The following is a 24,197-nucleotide window of genomic DNA, read 5'->3' on the forward strand; positions in this document are numbered from 1 at the left end:
CGTGATAGTTATTGAAAACCGTGTGGGGGCGGGGCGTGCGTGTGGAGAAAAACAGAACAAAAATGCCATTTTCATGGAAGGGTTCTGTGAGTGGAAAAGCTCCACCGACCAGTTGCAAATGAGCAGGAAGTCCCCAGATGGAATGGACTATTCTGCTCTCCTCAAGCCCAGGGCGCTGCTGGTGGCAGCCCAGCAACACCTGTGGAAAACAGGGACGATACACGTTTGGGGCAAACAGGAAGAGCGGCCAGCCAGAAGCCCGTCTCGACCAGCTTCTACAAAGCTGATTATGAAAGAGAGAGGCTGGGAAGAAATCGTATGCCCAGTAGGTTTCACTCTTAAAGTTTACCCAGCATGAAGTAATCGGTCAGACTGGCTGGCTACCCAGATCACATGATCGCGTAGAAACTCGAAACTTGATTATGTGCTCCAGCAAGTTTTACTTCTCCTGGGCGCAGGGGTGTTGCCAGCAGCCCGTGTGCTCCCAGAGATCAGGCTTTGGTGACGCAGCCCAGGACAGAGGCTGTGCCATGCCGACTCCGACGGGAGCAGGGAAGTGCTGACGCTCCTGCTGCACCGGGCTTCGTGTCTCTTGCAGTTTCTGAGAGCGATGGACAAGCTCAATAAAATCACGGTCCCTGCCAGTCAGAAGTTGAGGTAAGATTTTCCCCTGACCCTTCTCTTTCCTCCCCTATTTCCTCCCCAGTGCTGGTCCTGTGTCTTAGAAATGCTGAAATCCTGGAATACTTGGTCAGTTCCAAGGCAGTGGGTGGCAGTTGTTAGAAGGGAAGTGGACGGACTGAGTCTGCGAAGAAATGTGTAGGAACAAGTGCACCTCCCCTCGCTGGCTTTTGCCAAGCCTAGAATAGAGTGAAGCTCTGCAGAGACAATACAAAGAAAAGGCAAGGACGCAGACTGCACGCGAGGTGGGCTCTCGGAGTCTGGGTAGACGCTTTTCTAAGAGAGGGCTCTTCTGCGCCGAGTCCATGCCTGTTTTCCTGGGGGCTACCCCTTGTGTTCAGGATAGCTTTATTCATGGATTTTGCAAGTATATACAAGTGTGGCAGGGGGATTGTATTTGTCTTTCAATGCCCTCAGGTCAGCGTAGCAGTCATCTATAAAAAGGCACCTAGAATAAACCAGAAAGGTATGAGTCAAGGAGCTGTGGGAAAGACAACTTCCCAAATTCTGAGTGTTGGAGGTCATTTTCTTTGCTTTATCATAATGACATCATGGCTTTTGGAGATGTGAACTTTTAAATGTTCCAGGAGTGTTTAATATTCCAACTACATATTGGGACTTCACCCATTTCTTCATGGTGTGATACCTCTAGCAGACCAGTAGTCACAAGTAATTGGGAGCTGGAATTAGAGTTTGTGGGATGAAATTTAAGAGAAATTCACTTGAACTTGTTCACAGCCTACTGGTGGAAGGAAGGAAGGAAGGGATTCTCCAAACAAAGAAGGTAGACTCAGTTGGGGATGGGTACTGACTCAGAGTTTCTGTGTAGAAGGATTGACACGGGCAAGGTGGGATTGTAGGTGCTGGGTAAGAGGCAGTTTGAAATGAACTACTGATGTGGAGTCAGCAGGCAGGTTCGGCCATGGTCAGCCATTTCAAGAGCGTGGTGCTGAGTGAGCAGCACAGTGAGCACTAGCGAACACAAGTATACATCTCAGTCTTGCTCTTGGCCTGCAGTTGCTACACGGTTATGAGAGGGGAGGTGAAACAGTGGATGAGGGAGTGACTCAATGGATGCAAGAAGAGAACTGGGGGAGCTGGAAAGGCTTTGTGGAGGAGAGGCTTCAGGAGCTGGGCTTTGAGAGACAGGGCCCGTGAAGGAGCGGAAGACTTGTTATTGCTGGGAGGGGGAATATAGAAACTGACACTCAGAGCAGGACAGCAGTGTGGTCCACCTGTGGGGCAGCGAGGAGAGTTTTCTGCGTGCAGAGGCTGTGGAGCAGGACACGTGGGACCCGAAGCCTGAGGAGCTTGGAGGTGAAGAGTGAAGCCGGCTCACAAAGGACAGTGTGGGCTCCAGCCACAGAGAGCAGGCCAGCAGGCTGTGTCGTTAGAGACTTCCTGACAGCAGGCTTAAGGGAGGTCAAAAGGATGGATTGTGGGAGAAGGGAACCTGGAAGCAGGGATATCCGTGGGAGTAGGGTGGGGAAAACTAGAGTAACTCAAGCATCCCGAGTTACAGGTCTTGGCTAGAGGCACCACAGGGAGAAAGGAAACAAAGGAGAAGTAGGTGAGACAAGGCAAGGAAGCAAATAAGGCATGGGTATCAGGACTTCTCTCTCAAAGGAGAAAGAGGGTTCCAAAGGCACTTGGCAGATCTGTTCCTTAAACTAAAGCTATACCAAGCCTAGAACTTATTTCAGGAAATCCAGATGGGAATCTAAATAAAGGCAATAGACTTTGAATCATTTTATGGTTCCTGCCTCTGAGGACAAAGTCCAGCTTGATCACAGAGCTGTTGAGAGGCAATAGACAACCAAAGATTATAGGGTAGAAAACCAAAATTATATCATGGATGTCATGCACGACACTCATCTGCTTAGAGAAAAGTAGCTTTTTTTTCCCCTCCACGTGGTTACTCAGTTCTCTTTACAGACTGACCTGTTTTGGTAACATGTGCACTACTGACATGGAACTTTTCAAAGTGAAATTGCAAATGCAATGGACTCAAAGCCCCATCTTGAATCTTTTATGTAATTAGAAGGGGTGGTAATGAGTGGATAGACTGGCCCCCCGTGTGAGCTGTGTCATCTCCCCTCACTGGTTAACACCAACTCAGAAGGTTGCCTATCTATACAAGTATTTGGCACCAGAGTACAGTATAATTAGACGGCCCTGTTGATACTCAAGTTTAGGATGATAATTTGCTCAAATTCTCATCCACAAAAATAGAGAGCCAGTGAGTGTCCATCTCAGGAGTAGGAAGGGATGTCCCTGATCCTGGGGTATATTCCCAGGGCTGCAGAGACGCTGGATGCAGAAGGACTGACCAGGAAGAAAGGAAAAGCAGAGTCTACCAAAGAAAGGAGGACAGGCAGGATTGGAAGGAAACACGAGAGTCTCAGAATGAAGGAGATGGACACAGCTGGGCAGGGGTATTGACGCCGAGAGATTCTGTGCAGAACATTTGAGACAGGAAAGGTGGCTAAGTTGTGTGTGACCACAGAGTTACGTGAGATGATTCTCACTTTTTTTGTTCCCATGAGGGACTCCATGAAGTAGGCTCCTCTGTTAGTAGGAGTTCCTAGACTCTGTGGTTCTTAGCCACTTGCTTTTATAAGGGAATGATATGAGAGACCTGGATTCTCAGTCCTTCCACAGTGAACATTCCTGTGATCACAAAAATGTCACGTTTCTCGGTGAACATTTCAAAACTCACAATCCTGTATCATACTGAAAATAATCTTTCCACATTCTCTTCAAATTGATTTTGAAAGGAAATTTTACATTTTTAATAACTTCCCAGTTGACTCACCATCTGTGCTTGTGTGACTGTAGCACACACAAACACAGACCTACTTATTTTTACAAATAGAAAAGGTCTTTGGCACAAGTACGGGCAAATTACGCCTTCCCAATCCTTGTCTTATTGGTTAGAGTCATTGATTTTTCAGTCAGACAAACCAAGGTTTGTGATTTTGGGCAAATTTGTTTAATCTCATTGCTCTTATTTTCTTCACCTGTAAGATAAAGTTGATCATTGCAGCATCCATGTCATAGAGCTACTGTAAGTTTTAAACAAATTGTTTTAAGAAACAATTGACAGATGATCAACATGATCCTAGCAAGTTATAATTAATGGATTAAAAAGTTAGTTATGAATATTACAATTGTCATTTATTCTGTGGTTGTACAATTGATTTTCTGTATGTAAACAAAGGACATTACATTGATAAGTTTCTTGTTGGTTTCATTTCTTCTTTCTAGCTATTTTGACACTTTTGTCTATTGATTCTGACAGCTGTGATGTTTAGCTTTGCATGGAGTGTAGATGTGACAAACACCCCTTCTCCACCTTCATCTAAGCAGCTAAAACTGTGGAGCATGACAGAGCCCTGTCATGGGTGTCTGGGTCCCACTTCTGGGACCCTCACTTGGGAATTTCATTAGACAGATGCTAGGATGTGCTTTCTCTTTTCAGGTCTTGGGATTTCCAATCAGAGTTTCTGGTTCCTTGACTTTCCAAGCCTTCAGAATAAGCTCACCCTCCTCTGTTTTCTACCACCAGCACTCTCTCTCTCTCTCTCTCTCTCTCTCTCTGTTTCGGTCAGTGGTGTCACAACCCTAACTCTGACTCATCCTTCTCTCTTCACCTCTACTCACACCCACTCACTTACCACACCCAGTCTTTCCTCTAGGAAACTTCCAGATGGGCCTTTCTGCCTCCATTTCTTCCACACCATCCTGCACAGGTCCTCATCTCCCCTGTGTGCCCATCTGCAAGTCCCTTTCAGACTTGGGGAATTATCCAGACCATGTTTGGTATATATTATGTTCTCTACAGCTACCATTGTATCCCATGGCCCAGAGGAATCATTTATGGATGTAATTAGACCCCCCAGGGGCTGACTCCAGTTGCCAACTACCAGCCATGGGCCCAGAAGAAGATGTTCAGTCTCTTGAAGCCCCAGTTTCTTCAGCAGTCCAATCAAGCGACAGATGCCTTCCTCACCGGCTTGTTGTGAGGACTGCTAAGACCACGTGGGCCGAAACGCCCAGAATAATACTCGCCACTTTGTCAGTACAACAAGAAAATAAAGCTAACAGAACACTGGACAAAAGACAAAGCCGGGGTGGAGGGCAGGTGATACGCATTTGTCCATCTTTTGACATCTGTCAGTGTCCATGCAGCATGGATTTGGAATAATTCTTCTACCAGCCAAGATAGTTGCCCTGAGGCCAGTCAGTGGCAGATATTTTTTGGGACTGATGGATGAGTTTCAGAGGTGCAACCTTTCTTTGAAAGAGTTTATCCCAGCTCTGCTGTGAAGCAATTCAGTTATTTCCCCTCCAGCTCTCATCCAGAGCTCAGGAAACGGGTTCTGTGGTTCTCCTGTGTGTAGTAGGGACAGTGAGGGCAGGCAGACGTGAGAGCTCCAGGCTGGCACAGGGCTGTTGACTGTTGAGCTTGGTGTTCAAGGCTCATTCACGGGTGATCCTAGACCCTGCCTCTGAGCTAATAGGGCTGCAGTGCTCCTGCATGCTGTAGAGAGAGCCTCAGCAAGAGACTTCTGCAGGCCACTCAACTGAGGCTGTGTCCCTGGGGGTCAGTAGTCAGAGAGGTTGCCACATGTGTCTCCAGATTTGTGATCTTCTTAAATCTCACAGACCTCGGGTCACTCTGCTGCCTCCTTTTTTTTTTTTTTTTTTTAACGATTTATTTATTTGAAAGTCAGAGTTACACAGAGAGAAAGGAGAGGCAAAGAGAGAGAGAGAGAGGTCTTCCATTGGCTGGTTCACTCCCCAGTTGGCTGCAACAGCCAGAACTGTACCAATCTGAAGCCAGGAGCCAGGAGCTTCTTCTGGGTCTCCCACTCAGGTGCAGGGGCCCACGGTCTTGGGCCATCTTCTACTGCTTTCCCAGGCCACAGCAGAGAGCTGGAATGGAAATGGAGCAGCCGGGACTCTAACCAGTGCCAATATGGGATGCTGGCACTGCAGGTGGTGACTTTATCCACTATGCCACAGCGCCAGCCCCTTTTTTGGATTTATTTATTTATTTTGAAAGTCAGAGTTAGAGAGAGAGAGAGAGAGAGAAGGGAGAAGAAGGGAAAGAGAGAGCAAGGGAGCAAGTTCTCTTCCATCTGCTGTTTCACGCCCTGGATGGCTGCAACAGCCTGCTCTAGGCCAGGCTGAAGCCAGGAACCAGGAGCTTCATCCAGGTCTCCCACGTGGGTGCACTGGCCTTCTTTTGCTTCTTTTCCCAGGCACATTAGCAGGGAGCTGGATCAGAAGTGGAGCAGCCAGGACACGAACTGGTGCTCATATGGGATGCCGGCATTGCAGGCAGTAGCTTTACCACTAGTCCACAACACCAGCCTCTCTCTGTGCTTCTTCAAGGTGGCTTTGCCTAACCTTAGTCACCCACTTTGGGTGTAGATGGTTAAGCTCTCTGGGACGATAACCTTAGTTTTCTTATTCCATGTTTTTGCTGAGCTTCCTCGGCCTCTAGGAACCACGCCTATGATTAGAAGGTAAGAGGATGATACACCTGGTGCTCCAGAAATGGGCCTCACCTGCTGATAGGGTGGAACCCAGCCCCCATCCAGCTGCCTGCCTCCAGATCAAGAGAGGTGTGACCCTGGCGGCTGTCCTCCAGGTCCTTGGTGACCTCAAGGCTCCCCGCACTGGGCAGCAAGCAGCTTTCTGGCTGGGCTTATGGCATGCAGGGAGGGCGTGGCTTGCAGGGGAATCCCCCCTTTGTGTGTCGAGCCTCCCCTTACTCATTTGGGTCCCCATCCCTCATTTTCCCTCTGTCCATGAGTGAGCTTGTCTCCCTTCTCCACTTCCATCCTCCTGTACTTTGCTTCTCTGTTGAAAGTTCTCTGCTCCCCAAAGAGTTTCTCCCACCTCTCCCTCCCTTCTGAAAGGGAGTCCGTTGGTAACCATGCCTTAGGCTCATGTTTGACATGTTTGATTCTGAGAGTTTTTTTTTTTAAGATTTATTTATTTGAAAGGCAGAGTTACAGAGGCAGAGGCAGAGAGAGAGAGAGAGGTCTTCCATCTGCTGGTTCACTCCCCACATGGCTGCATCAGCTGGAGCTGGGCCAGTCTGAAGCCTGGAACCAGGAGCTTCTTCCAGGTCTCCCACATGGGTATAGGGGCCCAAGGACTGGGGCCATCTTCTGCTGTTTTCCCAGGCCATAGCAGAGTAGCAAAGTAGAGCAGCCGGGACTCAAACTGGTGCCCATATGGGATACTGGCACTGCAGGCAGTGGCTTTACCTGCTATGCCTCAGCGCTGGCCCCAGTTCTGAGACTTTCATAACTCTTTACAGCAGCATGGTCTAGGACCCCTCCATGGGTCATTTCCTTGGTTTAACATAGCTGTGTCAATGTGTAGTTCAAAAACAAGGCAAGGAAACAGCTTGAAGGACATGTGGTGTGTCCTTGCTGAGCCACCTTCTCTGTCAACCACTTTCCCAAAAATAGACCGCACCACCCCAGGAGCATCCCTGCCTCCTAGGAGGTGAGCTGGGTGCTCCAGATCTACTCCAGATTTCTTTAAAAAAAAAAAAGATTTATTTATTTATTTAAAAGTCAAAGTTACACACAGGGAGAAAGAGAGGCAGAGAGAGCGGGAGAGAGAGAGGTCTTCCATCCACTGGTTCACTTCCCAATTGGCTTCAACGGCTGGGGATGCACAGATCTGAAGCCAGGAGCCAGGAGCTTCTTCCCGGTCTCCCCATGGGTGCAGGGGCCCAAGGTCTTGGGCCATCTTCCACTGCTCTCCCAGGCCATAGCAGAGAGCTAAATCAGAAGTGGAGCAGCCAGGACTTGAACCAGCACCCATATCAGATGTCTGCACTGTGGCTTTACCCACCATGCCATAGCACCAGCCGCATCTACTCCAGATTTCATTCCCTGCCCCGCCCCACGCAGCAGAGGTCACTGAGCTTCCCAGGAATGTGGCCATGCAGTTGCTTAAGTCTCCGTGGTCCAGTGCTTGGCTTAATGCTTTGATGTTGAAGTCCTAGAATTCTTAACAGTTTCAAGCAACCCTGCATTTTCATTTTACACTGGGACCCAGGAATTATGTAGCCAATGCTGGCCAACAGCTCCTTGAGTGACCCCAGCCATGCCCTTGTAATGTGTAGACAGGCATCAGTGAAACACAGAGATGCACCCTGCAAGGACCCCAGAGGTCACCTCTGCCGCCTCCTTATTTGTCAGGTAAGAAAGCTGAGGCGCAGAGAGGTGAAGCCATTGGTTCCAGCTCTCACTAGCAGAGCTGACCCTAGAGCTACACCTGCAAGAAGAGAGGAATAGCCACACCCTCCTCATCTTCCCTCGCCCTGTATAATTAACCAGTCTATGCAACCTTCTAGCTTAGTCTGCTTCCATATTTTTCCTAGACATTTTTAAAACTAAAGGCAGACAAATTATTAGTCAGAAACCCCAGTGAAGCCCTGTAGAATCCACACCGTCAGTATTTCAGGCTAATGCATGGTTCCAGGCCTGAACCTGACTTGCATGCTGACTCAGGCCTGTTTGGTATCACACTGCTGTATACTTTGCAAAGGATGCCCTCCAGTAGTTCATGTCATCTGAGCGTGAGTTATAATTATAAAGCGCAGAGCTGGCCTAGCATGCAGACTGAGCGTGCAACACCAATATGGTAGCATTTAAGAAGCACCTCTGAAAGGTGGTTCCGCTGTGCTGCAAAGAATGTGAACTTTGGGAGGGGGGAGATGGGCTGGAATATGGGCTCTGTGCTTGCCAGCTCATAGTCTGTGAGACAAAGTCATTCAACGCCTTGTTGTTTCCTTTTTCCATCTGGAATACTAATGTATACAAATAATATAGAACATCACAGTAGGGGTGTTGTAACAGTAAAGATGTAAAACAGAGAGTAAGAGAGTCCAGTGACTGTTGCCTTCCCCCAATATCCCTGGCCTGGGCTTCCCTGATGTCCCAAATCAGGTCATTAGAGAAGCATCCGCACAGGATAAGGCAGGGCCTCAGAGTTTTGTTTCAAAATTAATCATTACTGGGGTGGGCTTTTGGTCTAGTAGTTGAGGTATGGGTTAGGATGCCTGTGTCCTATACCAGAGTACCTGGTTCAGTTCCCAGCTCCAGTTCTTGACTCTGGCTTCCCAATAATGCAGACCCTAGGAGGCAGTGATGATGGTTCAAATAATTGGGTTCCTGTCACCCACACAGGAGGCCTGGGTTGAGTTTCCAGCTCCTGGATTTGGCCCCAGCCCAGCCTTGGTCATTGTGAGCATTTTGAGAGTGAACTAACAGATAGGAACTCTCTATGTCTCTCTTTCTCTCTCTCTCTCTCTCTCTCTCACTCTCACCCTCTCTCACCTCCCTCCCTCTCTCTCTTCCTTCCTTCCTTCTGTCCCCCCCCTATACATCTCAGTAAATAAATCATAATAAAAATTTTAAAAATTAAACCTTGCTAAGTGTAATGGGTTAAGGCATCAAGCCATTATCTGTCACTAGCATCCAGGCAAGAATCATTTATCTGACCCAGTAGCAGAGAGCTGTCTCCTCTACCTTGGTCTAACATAGATGTGTCACAGAGGGTCAATTAGATTAACACAGAGGTGTTCAATCACCAGCTGAATCAATAGAACATTGTTCCAGAAAGTGGTGATAAGGAGGAAAAGGCCAGGGTAGGAGATAGCACCTAGTAAGCAGAGTTCCCCCTGGGGGCCGTGACCACGGGTGCTTGAGCAGAGCATAAGAGAATCTGAGCTCAAACATAGAATGAAATGCCCTGCTCGGTTCTTCTGATTTTGTTTGCTTGTTGTGTTTTTCCTTTTCACCCCTACTTGGTTCCAAGTGTAAAACGTTGCAGGATGAAGCATGATTTTTCAAGCACAAAGAGTGTGTGAATACCCATACTCAATACTGGACACAGCAAAAGGAGACAACAATTTCATTTTAGTGAGAATCACTATACAAATACAAACATGAGAAATATACTTTCAGAAAAGAGAATAATATGTGTCATACCAAATTGCTGGAAAACTAGACTCTATGTATATCTGATGAATTTGGCTTTGAAACTATCTTTACAGCTGGCTCAGGGTTAAAGTGTTCTTTTTACAGTGGACAGACTTATGCTTTCACAAAATCTCTACCTTCTAAGATCATCATCACAGTTACCCAGGCAGCCCCAGGTGGTTGGCCTATTCTGCCTGATGCTCCTTTGTAGGGTGAAGGTCTTCAACAACTCTTAGTGTGATTAAAACAAAAGCTGTTCATGTAAACACCTCAAAAGTCATTTGAAATAAGCATTTGCTTGAAACTACTAGTGACTGTTGTATGGACATAGGTTTCCCTTTGAGGTGGTGGAAATCTGGAGGTAGATGATGGTGGGTCCACAAAACTGTGAATTTATCAAACACTACTAAATACTAAGTAGTGAATTGTACACTTTGAAAAAGTTAAAATGGGGCCGGCGCCGCGGCTCACTAGGCTAATCCTCCGCCTAGCGGCGCCGGCACACCAGGTTCTAGTCCCGGTCAGGGCGCCAGATTCTGTCCCGGTTGCCCCTCTTCCTGGCCAGCTCTCTGCTGTGGCCAGGGAGTGCAGTGGAGGATGGCCCACGTGCTTGGGCCCTGCACCCCATGGGAGACCAGGAGAAGCACCTGGCTCCTGCCATCGGATCAGCGCGGTGCGCCGGCCGCAGCGCGCTGGCCGCGGCGGCCATTGGAGGGTGAACCAACGGAAAAGGAGGACCTTTCTCTCTGTCTCTCTCTCTCACTGTCCACTCTGCCTGTCAAAAAAAATAAAAAGAAAAAGAAAAAAAAAGAAAAAGTTAAAATGGTGAATTCACATTACATGCGTCTTGGCCAAGATAAAATATTGATAATGAAATTATTTACCATGAAGTAGTGCACTCAGGGATCTTTGATCATATTTTTGACCAATTAGAGATTGTTCCAAAATTTTCTTTAAATGGATTATTGAAAAACATTTTCCAGTGCTTTTTAAGAATGACAGGGTTTTCACTTCAATCTCTGCACACAAAATATTCCCAGTATCCTTTAAAAAAAAAAAGATTTATTTATTTGAAAGGCAGAGTTACAAAGAGGCAGAGAGAGAGGGAGAGGTCTTCCATCCACTGCTATACTCCCCAGATGGCTGCAATGGCTGGAGCTGTGCCGATACGAAGCCCGGAGCCAGGAGCCAGGAGCCAGGAGCTTCTTTGGGTCTCCCATGTGGGTGCAGGGGTCCAAGCACTTGGGCCATCTTCTACTGCTTTCTCAGGCCACAGTGGATTGGAAGTGGAGCAGCTGGGACTTGAACCAGCACTCACATGGGATGCCAACATGCAGGTGGTGGCTTTACCAGCTATGCCACAGCACTAGCCCCCTTACCCCTAGTATCCTTTTAAAACTCAAATTACAGGAGGGCCAGCATTGTGGCATAGCAGGTTAAGCCCCAGCCTGTGACCCAGCATCTCATCTGGATACCAGTTCAAGTCCTGGCTGCTCCACTTACTATTAAGTTGCCTGCCAATGGCTTGGGCAAACAGCAGAGGATGGCCCAAGTACTTGGGCCCCTGCCACTCACCAGGGAGATCTGGATGGAGTTTCAGGCTCCTGGTTACAGCCTGACTCATCCATGGCCGATGTACCCATTTGGAGAGTGAACCACTGGATGGGAGACCTCTCTCCCTGTCTCCCCTTTTCTCTGTAACTCTGCCTTTCAAATAAATAAATAAATAAATAAATCTTTTTTTTTTTAAAAAGTCAAATTCTAGGAAGAAGAGAAGAGTTGAAGTGAATCAAATTTGTGCAGTAAATGGGAAATATCATCCCTCAAAAAAAATCACTGTTTATTCCTTGAAAATATATCTGTGCTTTTATTTGCAGAAATGGGTGCCTGGACAACTAGGGGATGATTCTGTATCCCCCAACCACGCAGGCACACCAAGGTTCTCCCCCACCCCAATTAAAGTAATGTGTCAAAGGGCACACTCAGAATCTTCCAACAGATTCATTTTCTGAGATGACATTTGCAGAATTTTCTGGTGTGATTGGAATTACTTAGGTGTCACTCAGTTTTACAAACTCACTGGCGGCTGCCTGCCTTTACAGACATCAGTTTCACGTCGTCATGTTTATCCTGGAAGAGGAGAAAACTGAGTACCCGGGAAGAACAGTGAGCGCTTTGCAGTCAGACTCAGTGGCCAGATTGGCGCACAGACCTCTGGGGCTCATCCGTGCCCAGGAGCCTCCTTTAGCTTTTGGGTGTTTTGCTTTTCTATAGTTTCATGAAGAGGTTTCCCTTAACCCAACTCCTGGGTGGGCAGGTGAGAGAAAGGACCATCAAAGCCCTGTGTGCTGAGAGGAAGGGTTGTGCTGTGTCCCCAGGGGCCCAACACCAGCTCCTGGCCCAAGAGAGAGGAAGAGGAGGAGAGGGAAGGGGAGGAGGAGGGAGAGAGAGAGAGAGGAGAGATCCCATCTGCTGGAGCCAGGAGCTGACAACACAATCCAGGTCTCCCATGTGAGTGTCAGGAATCCAGTTACTCAAGCCATCCCAGCTGCCTCCCAGGGTATACATTGGCAGGAGGCTGGAATCAGGAACTGGAGCTGGGAACAGAAGTGGGCACTCCTAACCACTCCCTTCTGGTACCTTGTAGCGAGTACAGCACAGCTTCGTTATCCATCATCAGCCTAGATCCTGTGTTCTGTCACACACTGAGCCGCCTCCGATAGGGTGAATGACCAGGCTTTTGTAAAGATGGAGTACATTCGTGGAGTCACCCTGCCCCAGGTTGTGCCAAGTCAGCTGTCTGCTTCCAGCCTGGCTCAGCAGTTCAGACAGCCAGACTACCACAAACTATTTGTAGATCTCAGTAGGAAAAGGAAAGGAGAACAGAAATGGTAAGGTGTGGCCTGCCTGGAGAAACTTGCCAATTACTTTTCTACAGTTAATAGGCGGTTAGTAAGAAGTGGGTTGTCTACAAGATGCCAGACTGTGTCAGCGGAAACAGATGTGCAGTTCCAGGACTCTCAGGTGGCCTTTCTGGTCAGAGTTGTTGGGAAAAGGCACACAGAGAGACGGGCTCCTTCCAGCTGCTCTGTGCAGCCACCCTACTTCCGGAATGCCCAGACCCCAGTGTGTTCCCACCTCAGCCTGTGTGCACTTCTCTCTCTCTCTCTCTCTCTTTCTCTTACCTCTGCCATCTGTCTCTTTTTCTGCCTCTCCCTAAAGACTGATATTGACCCTAAGAGCCCATGTGCCTCTCTAGCAAAAAGTCTGAACTTGGGTACTAGTAGTAGCGCAGGGGTGGGGGCACGTGCCGAGCTGGCAGAAGGCCTGGCTGCCATTTCTGGGGACAGAGGAGAAGGTGCCCAGAGAGGTAGGCGGTGCAGCCTGTCACCCACCGTGGGGAGGGACCAGGGTGAAACAAGCCACTGTGCCTCCTGCAGAGGGCTGGGGGCCTGGGCTCTGGAGTCAGACCTCCCTGGGGATCCCAGCTCTGCAAGTTTACCAGCTGGAGGCCTGCGCAAATGACTTCAGCCGTCCGAGCCAAAAGTTCTTACCTGTACACGTGGGATAACCACCACACTTGACTGTACACTGAAAAATGGTTGAGGGTAAATTTTGTGTTACATTTTTATCTCAGTGGAAAAATGGGGATAATACTAGGACCTGCCTCGCAGGGTCGTTGTGAGGGCTGAGATCATGCATGCGAGGTGCTGGCACACACACAGAACCTGATCGGTAAACGCTGGCTTTCACTGCTGTGGGCCCCCTGGGACTGACTGCCAGCATGCATGAGCTTGTGGCACTTGCACTCTGATCACCACTCTGGGCTGTGGCCGAGAGACGTAGAAGGCAGCTTCCTAGCAGGGCAAAGCTTACCCTCCAGCAGGAGACTGAGCCAGGTGTGGAAAAGGGAGGGATAGGATATGATTGAAAAAAAGCTGGGGTCCTCGCCTAAATTAACCTCAGGGCAATGGCAAAATTTCCCCTGGTACTTAGTTTTGTGCCTTGATACAAAAGGAGATTGACCCAAGTATTCCTGAAGTTTCTCTTGTTCCAAATTTCTGTGACTACCTTAATTACAGGCATACCTGAGTCTGGGTTTCAAAGTTGTGTGGTCTGAGACAAGCACCATGACCTCACTGGGCCTTAACATCTGCATCTGTGAAATGAGGTGAAGGGGAGTGAGAACTCAGCCTTGAGGGGCTTATCATACGCCGGCAGGGACTGTGAAAGCTTCTGCGCCAGCTCCACTGTGGGCCTACTCTCTAGAAGGAAGCAGCCGTGGGTGCTGAATTTACAAAACTAAATATAACGTTACAAAGGCCGCAGGAAGACCAGGCTGGAGGAAGTCGACATGAGCAAGCAGAGCAGGAGCTGGACAAGGCTGTGGAAAGGGTGGAGGAGGGAAGCTCGTCATTGGAGTTCTGCTGAGTACAAGTAACAGAATAGGGGAGAGAGAGAGAGAGAGAGAGAGCGTGTGTGTGTGCGCTCCCCCATCTGCTGGCTCATACCCCAAATGCCTTCAACAGCTGGTGCTGGGCCAAGGTCAGAGCCAGAATCCAGGAATGCAATCCAGATCTCCCATGTGGGTGGCAAGAACCCAATTCCCTGAACCATCACTGCTGCCTCCCAGGGTCGGGTCTACACTTGTGGGAAGAGAGAGTCAGGAACCAGACCAGGACTTGAACCCAAGCATTCTGATGTGGATGCAGGCATCTTAACCACTTAGCTATATGCTTGCTCTCCTAATGTAATATTTTAAAGTCAAAATGAGTGCAAGAAAGAAAAGCCCCTGCAGAACAAGATGCTGAAATTTTAAATGAAGACAGATCAATATTTGCTATGGTTTGAAAATGGTTTGTGTGCCTCCGAAAGTTCAAGCGTAGGGAACTTGGCCTCAGGTTGTGATATTGGGAGGTGGCATGGACCTCTGGGAGGTGGGGCCTAGCGAGAGGTCCTTGGTTGTTGGACTGTGCATCAGAAGGTGGTTCTTGTGGGACTCCTGGCTGGGTCTCCCAAGAGAGCTTTTAAAAAGCCTCAGTTGCCCCACCCCCTCCCCAGCCTCTGCTTCCTGGCCCGTAGTGTGACCCTGTCTCTGCATGGGCTCCCCGACCTGTCATGTGCCCCCTGGCCAGTACCTGAGTCTGTGCCACGCCATTTGGACTTGGAACCTCAAACACTGTGAGCTAAATAAACCTGTCTTCTTCCAAAGCAGCCTGGGTGAGGTGTTGCATTACAGTAAAGAAAGCTGGTGACTAAAGTGCTGTTGGGTTCTGTCGCCATAGGCCCCCGTACAGCAGGCACAGTACTTTGTCCCAGCAATGTCTTCTTTGAGACCTGTCAGCCTGGTGGCCACCAGCTCCTCCTTCAGCCCAGCCCAGGGCTTTAGGGACACTCCTAATGCTCTCACGTTGCTACTGGCACTCCCATGGTCACGGGCTGAAACCTAGGCCTGGCCCAGCCCCCTGTGATACGGCCACCAGTGTCCCCGTTCCCAGGCTCTCCGTTCTCCCGCCTGATCATGACACACCCCGAGCAAGGACTTCCTGCTGCCTGTAACCCCCGTCTCCAAGACCTGACTGACAAGGCCTTTGACTGCCTGTCCCTGTCCCTCTTGTAAACAACCCCAACAACACCCCACATTCCTGTCACTCTCAGAGTCTCATTAAACCCCAGACATCCCAGCTTCACCTTGGAGCTTCTGCACTTTCTGTCCCTGATATCTAGTGCCGTTCCTCACTCTTGACGTGACTGGTGAGGGGAGGGAGGTGCAGAATCAAAGACACAGAAAGGGTAAAAGAACTCTCAAATCTGAAGACTCAAGGATACCAGATTTCAAGCTTCATTTTCTTGTTTTTCTTACCAGCAGCTGTAACCTTCCTATAATACACTCCTGTTAACATTTCGTAATAAGGTGGACATTTGGTACAGAGGATAAGATGCCAGGTGGGACACCCACACCACATATCACAGTGCCTGCGTCCAAGTCCTTGCTCTGCTTCTGTTCCAACTGCATGCTCATGGACATCCTGGGAGGCAGCAGGTGATGGCTGAAGTCGTTGGATCACGGCCACCCACATGGAAGACCTCCACGGAGTTCCAGGCTCCTGGCTTTGAGCTGGCCCACTCTCAACTGTTATGGGCATTTGGGAAGTGAGGCAGTAGATAAGAGATCTCTTCTGCTTTTCTCTCTCCCTCTCTCTCTTTCCTTCTCTCGCTCTCTCTGCTTTTTCAATTAAATAAATTAGTAAAATTTCAAATAAGGTTATAGTGTATATTTCACAAAAATACTATAAAAATGAAGAGTGGTATCATAAAAAGAAACCCAGAGTCAATAATGTTAAATCATCTGAATGTCAAACACAGTGATGATCATTAATTTTTTAAAATCTTTTAATTTTAAATTTACTGTTAAAAATGTTTCAAAATCCATTCATAGTATATGTAGTTAAGAGACTGGATGTATTGTTTTTAAAAATATTTATTTATTTAAGAGGCAGATAGAGAGACAGGAAGATCTTCTATCTGCAGGCTCACTCACCAGATGTCCACAACAGCTGGGACTGGGCCAAGCCCAAGCTGGGAGCCCGGAGCTCAATCCAGGTATCCCATGTGGGAAGCAGGAAGCCAACTATTCAAGCCATCACTGGTACCTCACAGGTCTGCATTAGCAGGAAGCCAGAGCTGGGTACCAAACTCAGGCCTTTCTACATAGGATGCAGGTGTCTCAATGCCCCTGGATCTGTCCTTTGCTGCTGTATATTCCAAGGCAAACACTGGAGAGATTTCTAGTCCAGATTAATCTTATAAGTAGTAGAGATACCAAGCCAACTGTATCAGCACAGATGTTCTAAGGATACCCAATCAGGTGGTTCCTGGGATTCTACAAGATCACAGGGTGAGACTGAATAACGATCAACTGAGACAAAAAGCAAGGCTGGATGCAGGAGCCTCTGAGAAACTGCGGGAGGAAGTGGCTGGCGAAATCTGAGTTACAGAAATATTAGCCGAGGCCGGCGCCAGGGCTCACCAGACTAATCATCCGCCTGCGGCACCGGCACATTGGGTTCTAGTCCTGGTCGGGGCGCCGGATTCTGTCCCGGTTGCCCCTCTTCCAGGCCAGCTCTCTGCTGTGGCCCGGGAGTGCAGAGAAGGATGGCCCAAGTCCTTGGGCCCTGTGCCCGCATGGGAGACCAGGAGAAGCACCTGGCTCCTGGCTTTGGATCAGCACAGTGCGCTGGCTGCAGCGGCCATTGGAGGGTGAACCAATCGTAAAGGAAGACCTTTCTCCCTGTCCACTCTGCCTGTCAAAGAAAAAAAAAAAAAAAGAAATATTAGCCAAGAAAGGCGCTAACAAATCCTCACAGCATGGCCCTCCGCGGACTACATTTCCTTTTATAAAGCAAAAGGTTTAGACTTGAATCTTGGCTCAGAGAAAAGGGCCAGCCCTACAGATTCTGAAAGGATGAAACTCAAGAAATGGTCCCGAGGTTAATAAAGAAGGAAGGATTTATCGGCTCTGTTGCAAAGAGTCACTTTCACTTCAGACCCTCTTTAGTCCATTCCTTTTTTTTTTTTTTTTTTTTTTTTTTTGACAGGCAGAGTGGACAGTGAGAAAGAGAGACAGAAAGGTCTTCCTTTGCTGTTGGTTCACCCTCCAATGGCCACTGCGGCCGCCACACCGCGCTGATCCGATGGCAGGAGCCAGGTGCTTCTCCTGGTCTCCCATGGGGTGTAGGGCCCAAGGACTTGGGCCATCCTCCACTGCACTCCCGGGCCATAGCAGAGAGCTGACCTGTAAGAGGGGCAACCAGGATGAATCCGGCACCCCGACCGGGACTAGAACCGGTGCCGCAAGGTGGAGGATTAGCCTAGTGAGCCGCGGTGCTGGCCAGTCCATTCCTTAACCCTGATTTTTTTTTTTCTCTGATTATCATTGCCTTGCTTTCAGCCTTTTCTGCAAAGATGGCAGTGAGAAAAAGGCATTAAAGCCTTCTGTGAGTGGACTATGGAGCCACGGGAGAGGAGGATGCTTCCTTACCCTTTCTCTTCTGCTAAACTTCAAGTATATATTTCTTGCAGATAATGCCATCTGTTAAGTCATCTCATATTTAATCAAAATTATTGGAAAGGTGTTTTGTGAACTAGGAATTTCTTTAGACTGTGCCTTCCCCCTGCCCCCTCGGCTCGATGTCTCAGCAGCTTCACCCTTGCTGAGCTTGTCCTGTGCGCAGACATGGCTGGGGCTGGCGCAGCCTGCAGGCACTGTTCTGGAGGTCTGCAAGGGTCTGTGGATCCTTCTCTTCCTTGTGCATTCTTGGCCAGAGAACTTTCCCTGGGCCGTGTGCAAAGATCTCCAGTCTGATAACACTGCCTTGTGATTCTGATGTACAGCCAGAGTCAAGACTGCTTCTCTAAGCTAACTGTCCTTCCTGGAAGATGTGTAGCAGCTGCTCGTCGATGTAGGGTCTTAACTTCAATCCAGAAAATGCTGGTTGAAGAAGGTTTGACTTTATGTGTTTGACTCTTGGCTTTGGAGACCCTGCCATGGTTCCAGGCTGCCAGGGAACGGAAGACTGGCAGACAAGAAGCACCTCTATGCCCAACTTGTGAAAGCCTGGCCAGCAGCAAGCACGCGGATTCCTCCGCTCTTTCCCCCTGTTGAAAGTGGCCATCCTACCATTGACTAAAACTCCTGTTAGCCTGTGTGTGCCCTTTCCCAGCAGGAGGGTGTGGGCAGGTGTGGCCTCTCCTATGGATAAAGAGGAAGATTTGTCCTTGGTGAGACTTCAGGCAATTGTGGACGGGTGGGAGAGACTCCGCAGGCTGGCCAGTCTTCTCTTTCGCTCTTTGAAATTAAGCCCGGCCTGGCAGTTGATAAACCTGTCCTGGTCCTTTGAAAAATGGTTCTCAACCTTCCAGTCCTGGGAAGTCTGTTCAAATGCAGGTTGCTGGGATTTTCGTTCCATTGGTGGGCTTGGTGGGGGTCCAGCGGTCTGAATTTCTGCATATTCAGGTTCTCCTTAGATTATGCTCTACAAACCGCTGGTTTGGATGGTGATCTGCTGAAGGCCTAGGAGGAGACCTGAGGCCGTCCGCTGTCCGCCGCCTCCAGGCTCCCGGAAGCCAGGCATTCACAGCACTTGTTTCTCCTGCTCCGGTCTTCCTTCTCCCTCCCTCAAGTTCAGGGGTCTCCGTACCTCACAACTCCTGTCACTCATACCCACCTGTCAGGGTTTCTGCGTTTAAAAGCCCCTTCCAGTGCCGAGGGAGGAAAGGTGTAGAGAAAGCCCAAGGGCGGTGCTCACTTCGGAACATGTTCAAGATCTCCGGGGTGGGAGAGGCAGATTCCCAAGTGTCAAGGATGATCTGTCCTAATTGCGCCTTCTGCCCTGAAGCTAAACATGCAAAGGCTGGTCCAGTAATGTTAACAGGGGGCTGGAATTAAGAAAAACTTTTCTTTTTTTACTCTCAAATTTTGATAGAATTTGTATTCAAGGCTCTCGCATTACAGTGTCATACCAGGTAGTTTCACTCCCCGAGAAAATCCTCCACGGGCCACCTGTTCATCGCTCTGTCCCTCCTGCCACACCTATGGAAGCCTCTTATCTTGTTACTGTCTGTAGTTTTCTTTCCCAGAATGTCCTATAGCTGGGATCATACAATATGTAGCCTTTGGGGATTGGTTTCTTTCATTGAGCATATAGTTACATTTTTAATCAGAAATAAAGTTAAAAGCTTCACAACCAATGTGATCAGCCACTAAACTTGCCTGTGACTCCAAAACAATGAAGAACAACGGTCACTATTTGTTGCCATTGAAATTCCAGAACCCTGTGCCACTCTGAGCAGATTTCCCACCCCTGGGACTCCGGGCATGCTGGGGGCTGCTTCAGGATCCCTGGCTCCACCCTGGTTCTTGTTTGCCTCCAGATCCGTGGCAGAGCCTTCCTGGGCCACTTCCCCCTATTGGGGTACAGGTGGCATCCTCCACGCTCCATCCGGATTTCCTGGGCTTCTTCCACCTTTGGCCACAGACCCCTCCCTTGCTCCCCACAGTCCGAACAGAGACTGCTGAATGTATGAGACTTACTTGGGGACAGGAAGTACAACACAGAAAATGATTTATATTTGCTACAAGATGAGGCTACACCTCCAGGTTCCCCTGCTTTTCCCTCAGCTGTAGAGCATTCCCTCCGCACTACACAAAGTACTTCTAGAAGTCTCCCTGTACGAGGGACCAACAACCAGGAGGCCCAGGAAGACCAGAAATGGCACAGTACAAGCTTAAGGCCTGCCTGCAACATCTTCATTTTCCTCATGTCTTGTTTCTAGACAGGAGCCTTCGCAGGATGAATGACAGCGAGGAAAGACTGTCATCGGCCCACAGAGATGTGGTGGTGTCTGAGTGCCAATACCACCTCATCCTGTGTTAGACAGCCGTAGAGCAACAAGCTAGGAATTGTAGGGTGGCCCAGCAGTGGCTCTCTGCTCCAAGCGAGGTCCAATTCCTTTCGCTTTGTTTTGCAATGTAAGATGCATATTCATATCCCTTCATCTCAACTTTTACAAACCATGACTCAAAAAGAAAGCTCAGGACTATTAAAAAACAATCACCATCCATAGATACAAGGTAGTCTAAATTCACACAAGGAAAAGTCGAGAGCTCCTGGAAGAAGCAACAGTCCAGTAAAGCACATACCCAGATTATATTACCAAGCTGATAACTCAGCTTTTTTTTTTCCCCTAAAACTTGGCACTTGGGTTAATGAAACTTTAGCTTTTCCCAAGAGGGTATGTCTTTGCTTTACTTGAGCATAACTAAAGGCTCACAGTGGGAAAAGGTCTGTCACAGAGAGCTCAAAGGGTGTTCTCCTGACCAGAGAGGGTCAGCAACACCTGGGAACTTGATAGAAATGCAAATTCTCTGACCCCCACCCCAGACTGAGCCAATCAGATGTGCAGGAGGTGGGGCCCAGGCAGCTGTGTGCCAATAGCCTGCTAGGTTCTCCCACTTAACTGCCAGGAATCACCTGGCAGGCTGCTGGCCCACAGCTGTGGCCATCTGGGGGCGTAAACCAGCAGATGAGAGCTCACGCTCTCTCTCCCCCCCACCCCTTTCCCCTTCTCCTCAACTCTCTTAACTCTGCCTCTCAAATAATAAAATGATTCCTTAAAAAACTCAACCTAGTTATTAATATTGCATGTTTATTTTTGTTTCTTACAGGCAGCTTCAGAAGATGGTCCATGACATTAAGAACAATGAAGGTGGAATAATGAACAAAATTAAAAAGTAAGTTAGGCTGCATTTACATACATACTTATACAAAATAAGCCAGCCTGTGCTAAGTGGAAGAACACTACATTCTCTGTTACCCAAGTGAGGAGCTGCAACCTGTTTGGCAGGTAACCCCGTTTTACCAGGGCTGGACTACACGGTGTTGAGGCCCACTTTCTGGAAGCATGGCAAGTGAGGGTGGTGGTATTCAGGGAATTTGCTCTTCCTTCTCCCTGCAGGAAAGGTGAGCTATGCCCAGTCAATGTGCCTCACAAATGGCAAGACAGGAAAATCAGCTCTAGCCTTTTAGCTAAGGGCCACCGCGGCAGGCTTAGAGCAATCCAAATGAGGTTACAAGACACACCCTAGCTTTAGGGTGCCATGTGTGTTTTCCCTTTTTTGATTCTACTTTTTCCAATGGTTGCCTTAAAGTAGTGTTTTCAGTTGGCACTCAGGGAAAGCTGACGCCCAGATCGGCCTGCGTGCTCCCAAACTGCAGCCCACGGACAGGCGCACTTACAGCAGCCATGCCGTTCAATGTCTTATGACAGCTGCTTTTTGCAACACCTCGCCTATTGACCCAAAGACTTCTACTTACCCAAAGACATCTACTTGACAAACTACATTTCTTCTCAGCCCAGAAACGATGGCCACCACACCCACACACTGGTGAGCTCACGGACCCTTAGGTTCAGAGTGCCCTGTGGTTAAACTCTCCCTCGGGGTCAGGCAGCAGTGCACCCTCGGAAGGAGGAAGCACCATCAAACACAGATTCCCCAGCGCCAGTGACCAGTGACAGACTTCACACTGGTCCATGGCCGCGTGAGGAAAGAACGGCCTACAAATGTGAGGGGCTGATCCCGAATTGTGCGTGAAAGACCCCACTCTGACAGGTTTCCCGGGCGTGCTGCCTTCCTTGGAGCCCTCTTCCTGATGCTGCGGCAGGTTTCTGACTTAAATAAATCTTGTTTTTCTTACAAAAAAAAAAGTGTTAGGGGTTGGTATATGACCGCCCACAACGAACTTTACTCCTGGCCTGTGTTCAGTCCTTTCTTGAGTTCTGGTCTTTATTCTGAGATGAGAACCGTACACGTGGGGGTGTCAAAGTCAGCGTTCCTTCTTTTATGAAGTGATGATAAAATTGGCTATCACTTGGTTTGTGGTTTTTGAAACTTCACTGCTCCATGAACCAACCAGGGCACCAGGCCATTCTGGTATTGCTTTTCTTCCATACAACATTTTGGAAAGTAAAAAAAGTCTCATGGTCTGAGGCCATCATTGTCAGTCCAGTGATAACATTGTCCTAGCACACTCTGCTGACTTGTAATCAAAGTTGTGAACTGATAGGAGAATTTATGGGGGTGGAAAATGGAATTTCTACGTAAATATAGATATTGTTATTTTTGCAAAATTACAATTCTGGTTTAAGGTTTGCAAAGTTTGTATGTGTGCATGCACATGCATGCATTTAATGAATCACGAATTTCTGTATTTTTTTCAAGAAATAAATGAGTTTTATATATAATAATCACCCTATATACCACTTCTATATAAGAGTATATTTTTATAAATAGAATATAATAAAAATATTTTTATAAATAAAATGCTGGATATGTTTTAAATGAAATATATATTTTAAATTTCAGTAAGCAAATATTGAAAAAAATGATCCATTTATTTAAAAGAGTTACAGAGAGAGAGGGAGAGACAGAAATCTTCCATCTGCTGGTTCACTCCCCAGATGGCCGCAATGGCCATGGCTGGGCAAGGTGGAAACCAAGAGCTTCTTACAGGTCTCCCATGTGGGTTGCAGGATCCCAGGCATTTGGGCCATCTTCTGCTTTTCCGAGGCCACCAGCAGGGAGCTGGACTGAAAGTGGAGCTTCAGGGCTGGTGCTGTGGTGTAGCAAGTAAAGCCGCCGCCTGCAGTGCCGGCATCCCATATGGATGCCGGTCAGAGTCCCAGCTGCTCCACTTCCGATCCAGCTCTCGGCTGTGGCCTGGGAAAGCAGTGGAGGATGGCCCAAGTCCTTGGGCCCCTGCATGGGAGACCTGGAAAAACCTCCTGGCTCCTGGCTTTGGATTAGTGCAGCTTCCACTTGGGGAGTGAACCAGCGGATGGAAGACCTCTCTCTCTCTCTTTGCCTCTCTGTAACTCTGCCTTTCAAATAAATAAATAAATGTTAAGAAAAAAAAAAAAGTGGAGCATCCAGGACACAAACTGGTACCCATATGGGATGCTGGAGTTGAAGGTGGTGGCTTTACTGGCTATGCCACAGCACCAGCTCCACAAATAATTCTAAAATGGGTAATTATTATTAAAAATAATTTACTACAAGAGTATAAATAATTTACTATATACTTTTCTCATTCAAATAATGGAAAGGGAGATGTTGTCGGAATGTATAAAAAGCCTAAAATTGGGGTACTTTTTTTAAAATGTAATTTTAAATTTCCACTTTAAATGAACAGAGAAGGATTGTGACTACCAAGCACATTTTATATGTGAATAAAGATACCGAAGTAATTTTGAGAGTGTTGGAAAGAGTTCAACGTCTAAATAAGCTAAATATCACAATCTCCAATCTTGAGACACTCACTGCTCACTTATTTGGCATTTTTAAAGATGGTACAAAAATAATTTCCACCCAACTTACAACTAAAGTGCTTATGGTACCTACTTTTTGTCCTGTTAATTAAAGTGTTTGTAAGCCATTGAAGTGTAATTCATCTTCTTCCCTTGCCAAGCCAACAGTGCTTGTCTTTCTTGAACCTCTGAACTGATATGCAGACCTCTTTACTACCCAGCTTCACCTTCGTCAGTCGTAGCCAACCTGGTGCACTGGGGAGATGGGGAGAGATGGGAGACATCTGTGGCTTCGCTGCCTTTACAGTATATTCAGTCTTTCAGCGTGATGGGCCTGAAGCAAGCCACTGTTAGTTGTATGTTTCTATCCCCATATTGGCTTATACTATGGTCCTTGACAACAGCTGCCCTACCCACTCACCCTTGGTCTGATGGTTGTTGTCCACAGGCTGAAAGTCAAAGCACCTCCAAGCGTTCCTCGGAGGGACTACGCTTCAGGTAAGACCGTTTCTAAGACACTTGACTAAGTGAGTGTTCATATGCTCATGCACGCCCACATTCATGGAAATGGAAGGAAGTTCTACTTATCTGGAAACAAAGCACCTACCCTGATTTCAGAAATGACCGAATCTA

The 24,197-nt window shown here is 48.0% G+C and overlaps 1 protein-coding gene across 1 annotated transcript in view; it reads left to right on the forward strand.

The window, feature by feature from the left end:
* The first annotated feature begins 354 nt into the window (after positions 1–354).
* BLNK (B cell linker) overlaps positions 355–24,197 on the forward strand; it is a 71,472-nt gene continuing 47,629 nt past the window's right edge. Inside the window, exons 1-3 of the mRNA XM_051823460.2 lie at positions 355–657; positions 20,926–20,991; positions 24,013–24,062. Coding sequence (XP_051679420.1) covers positions 611–657; positions 20,926–20,991; positions 24,013–24,062 — 163 coding nt within the window. The 5' untranslated portion in view covers positions 355–610. The remainder of the gene's footprint in view (positions 658–20,925; positions 20,992–24,012; positions 24,063–24,197) is intronic.

This window comes from Oryctolagus cuniculus, chromosome 15 (genome assembly GCF_964237555.1).
Source record: "Oryctolagus cuniculus chromosome 15, mOryCun1.1, whole genome shotgun sequence".
In the NCBI taxonomy this organism is placed as follows: domain Eukaryota; kingdom Metazoa; phylum Chordata; class Mammalia; order Lagomorpha; family Leporidae; genus Oryctolagus; species Oryctolagus cuniculus.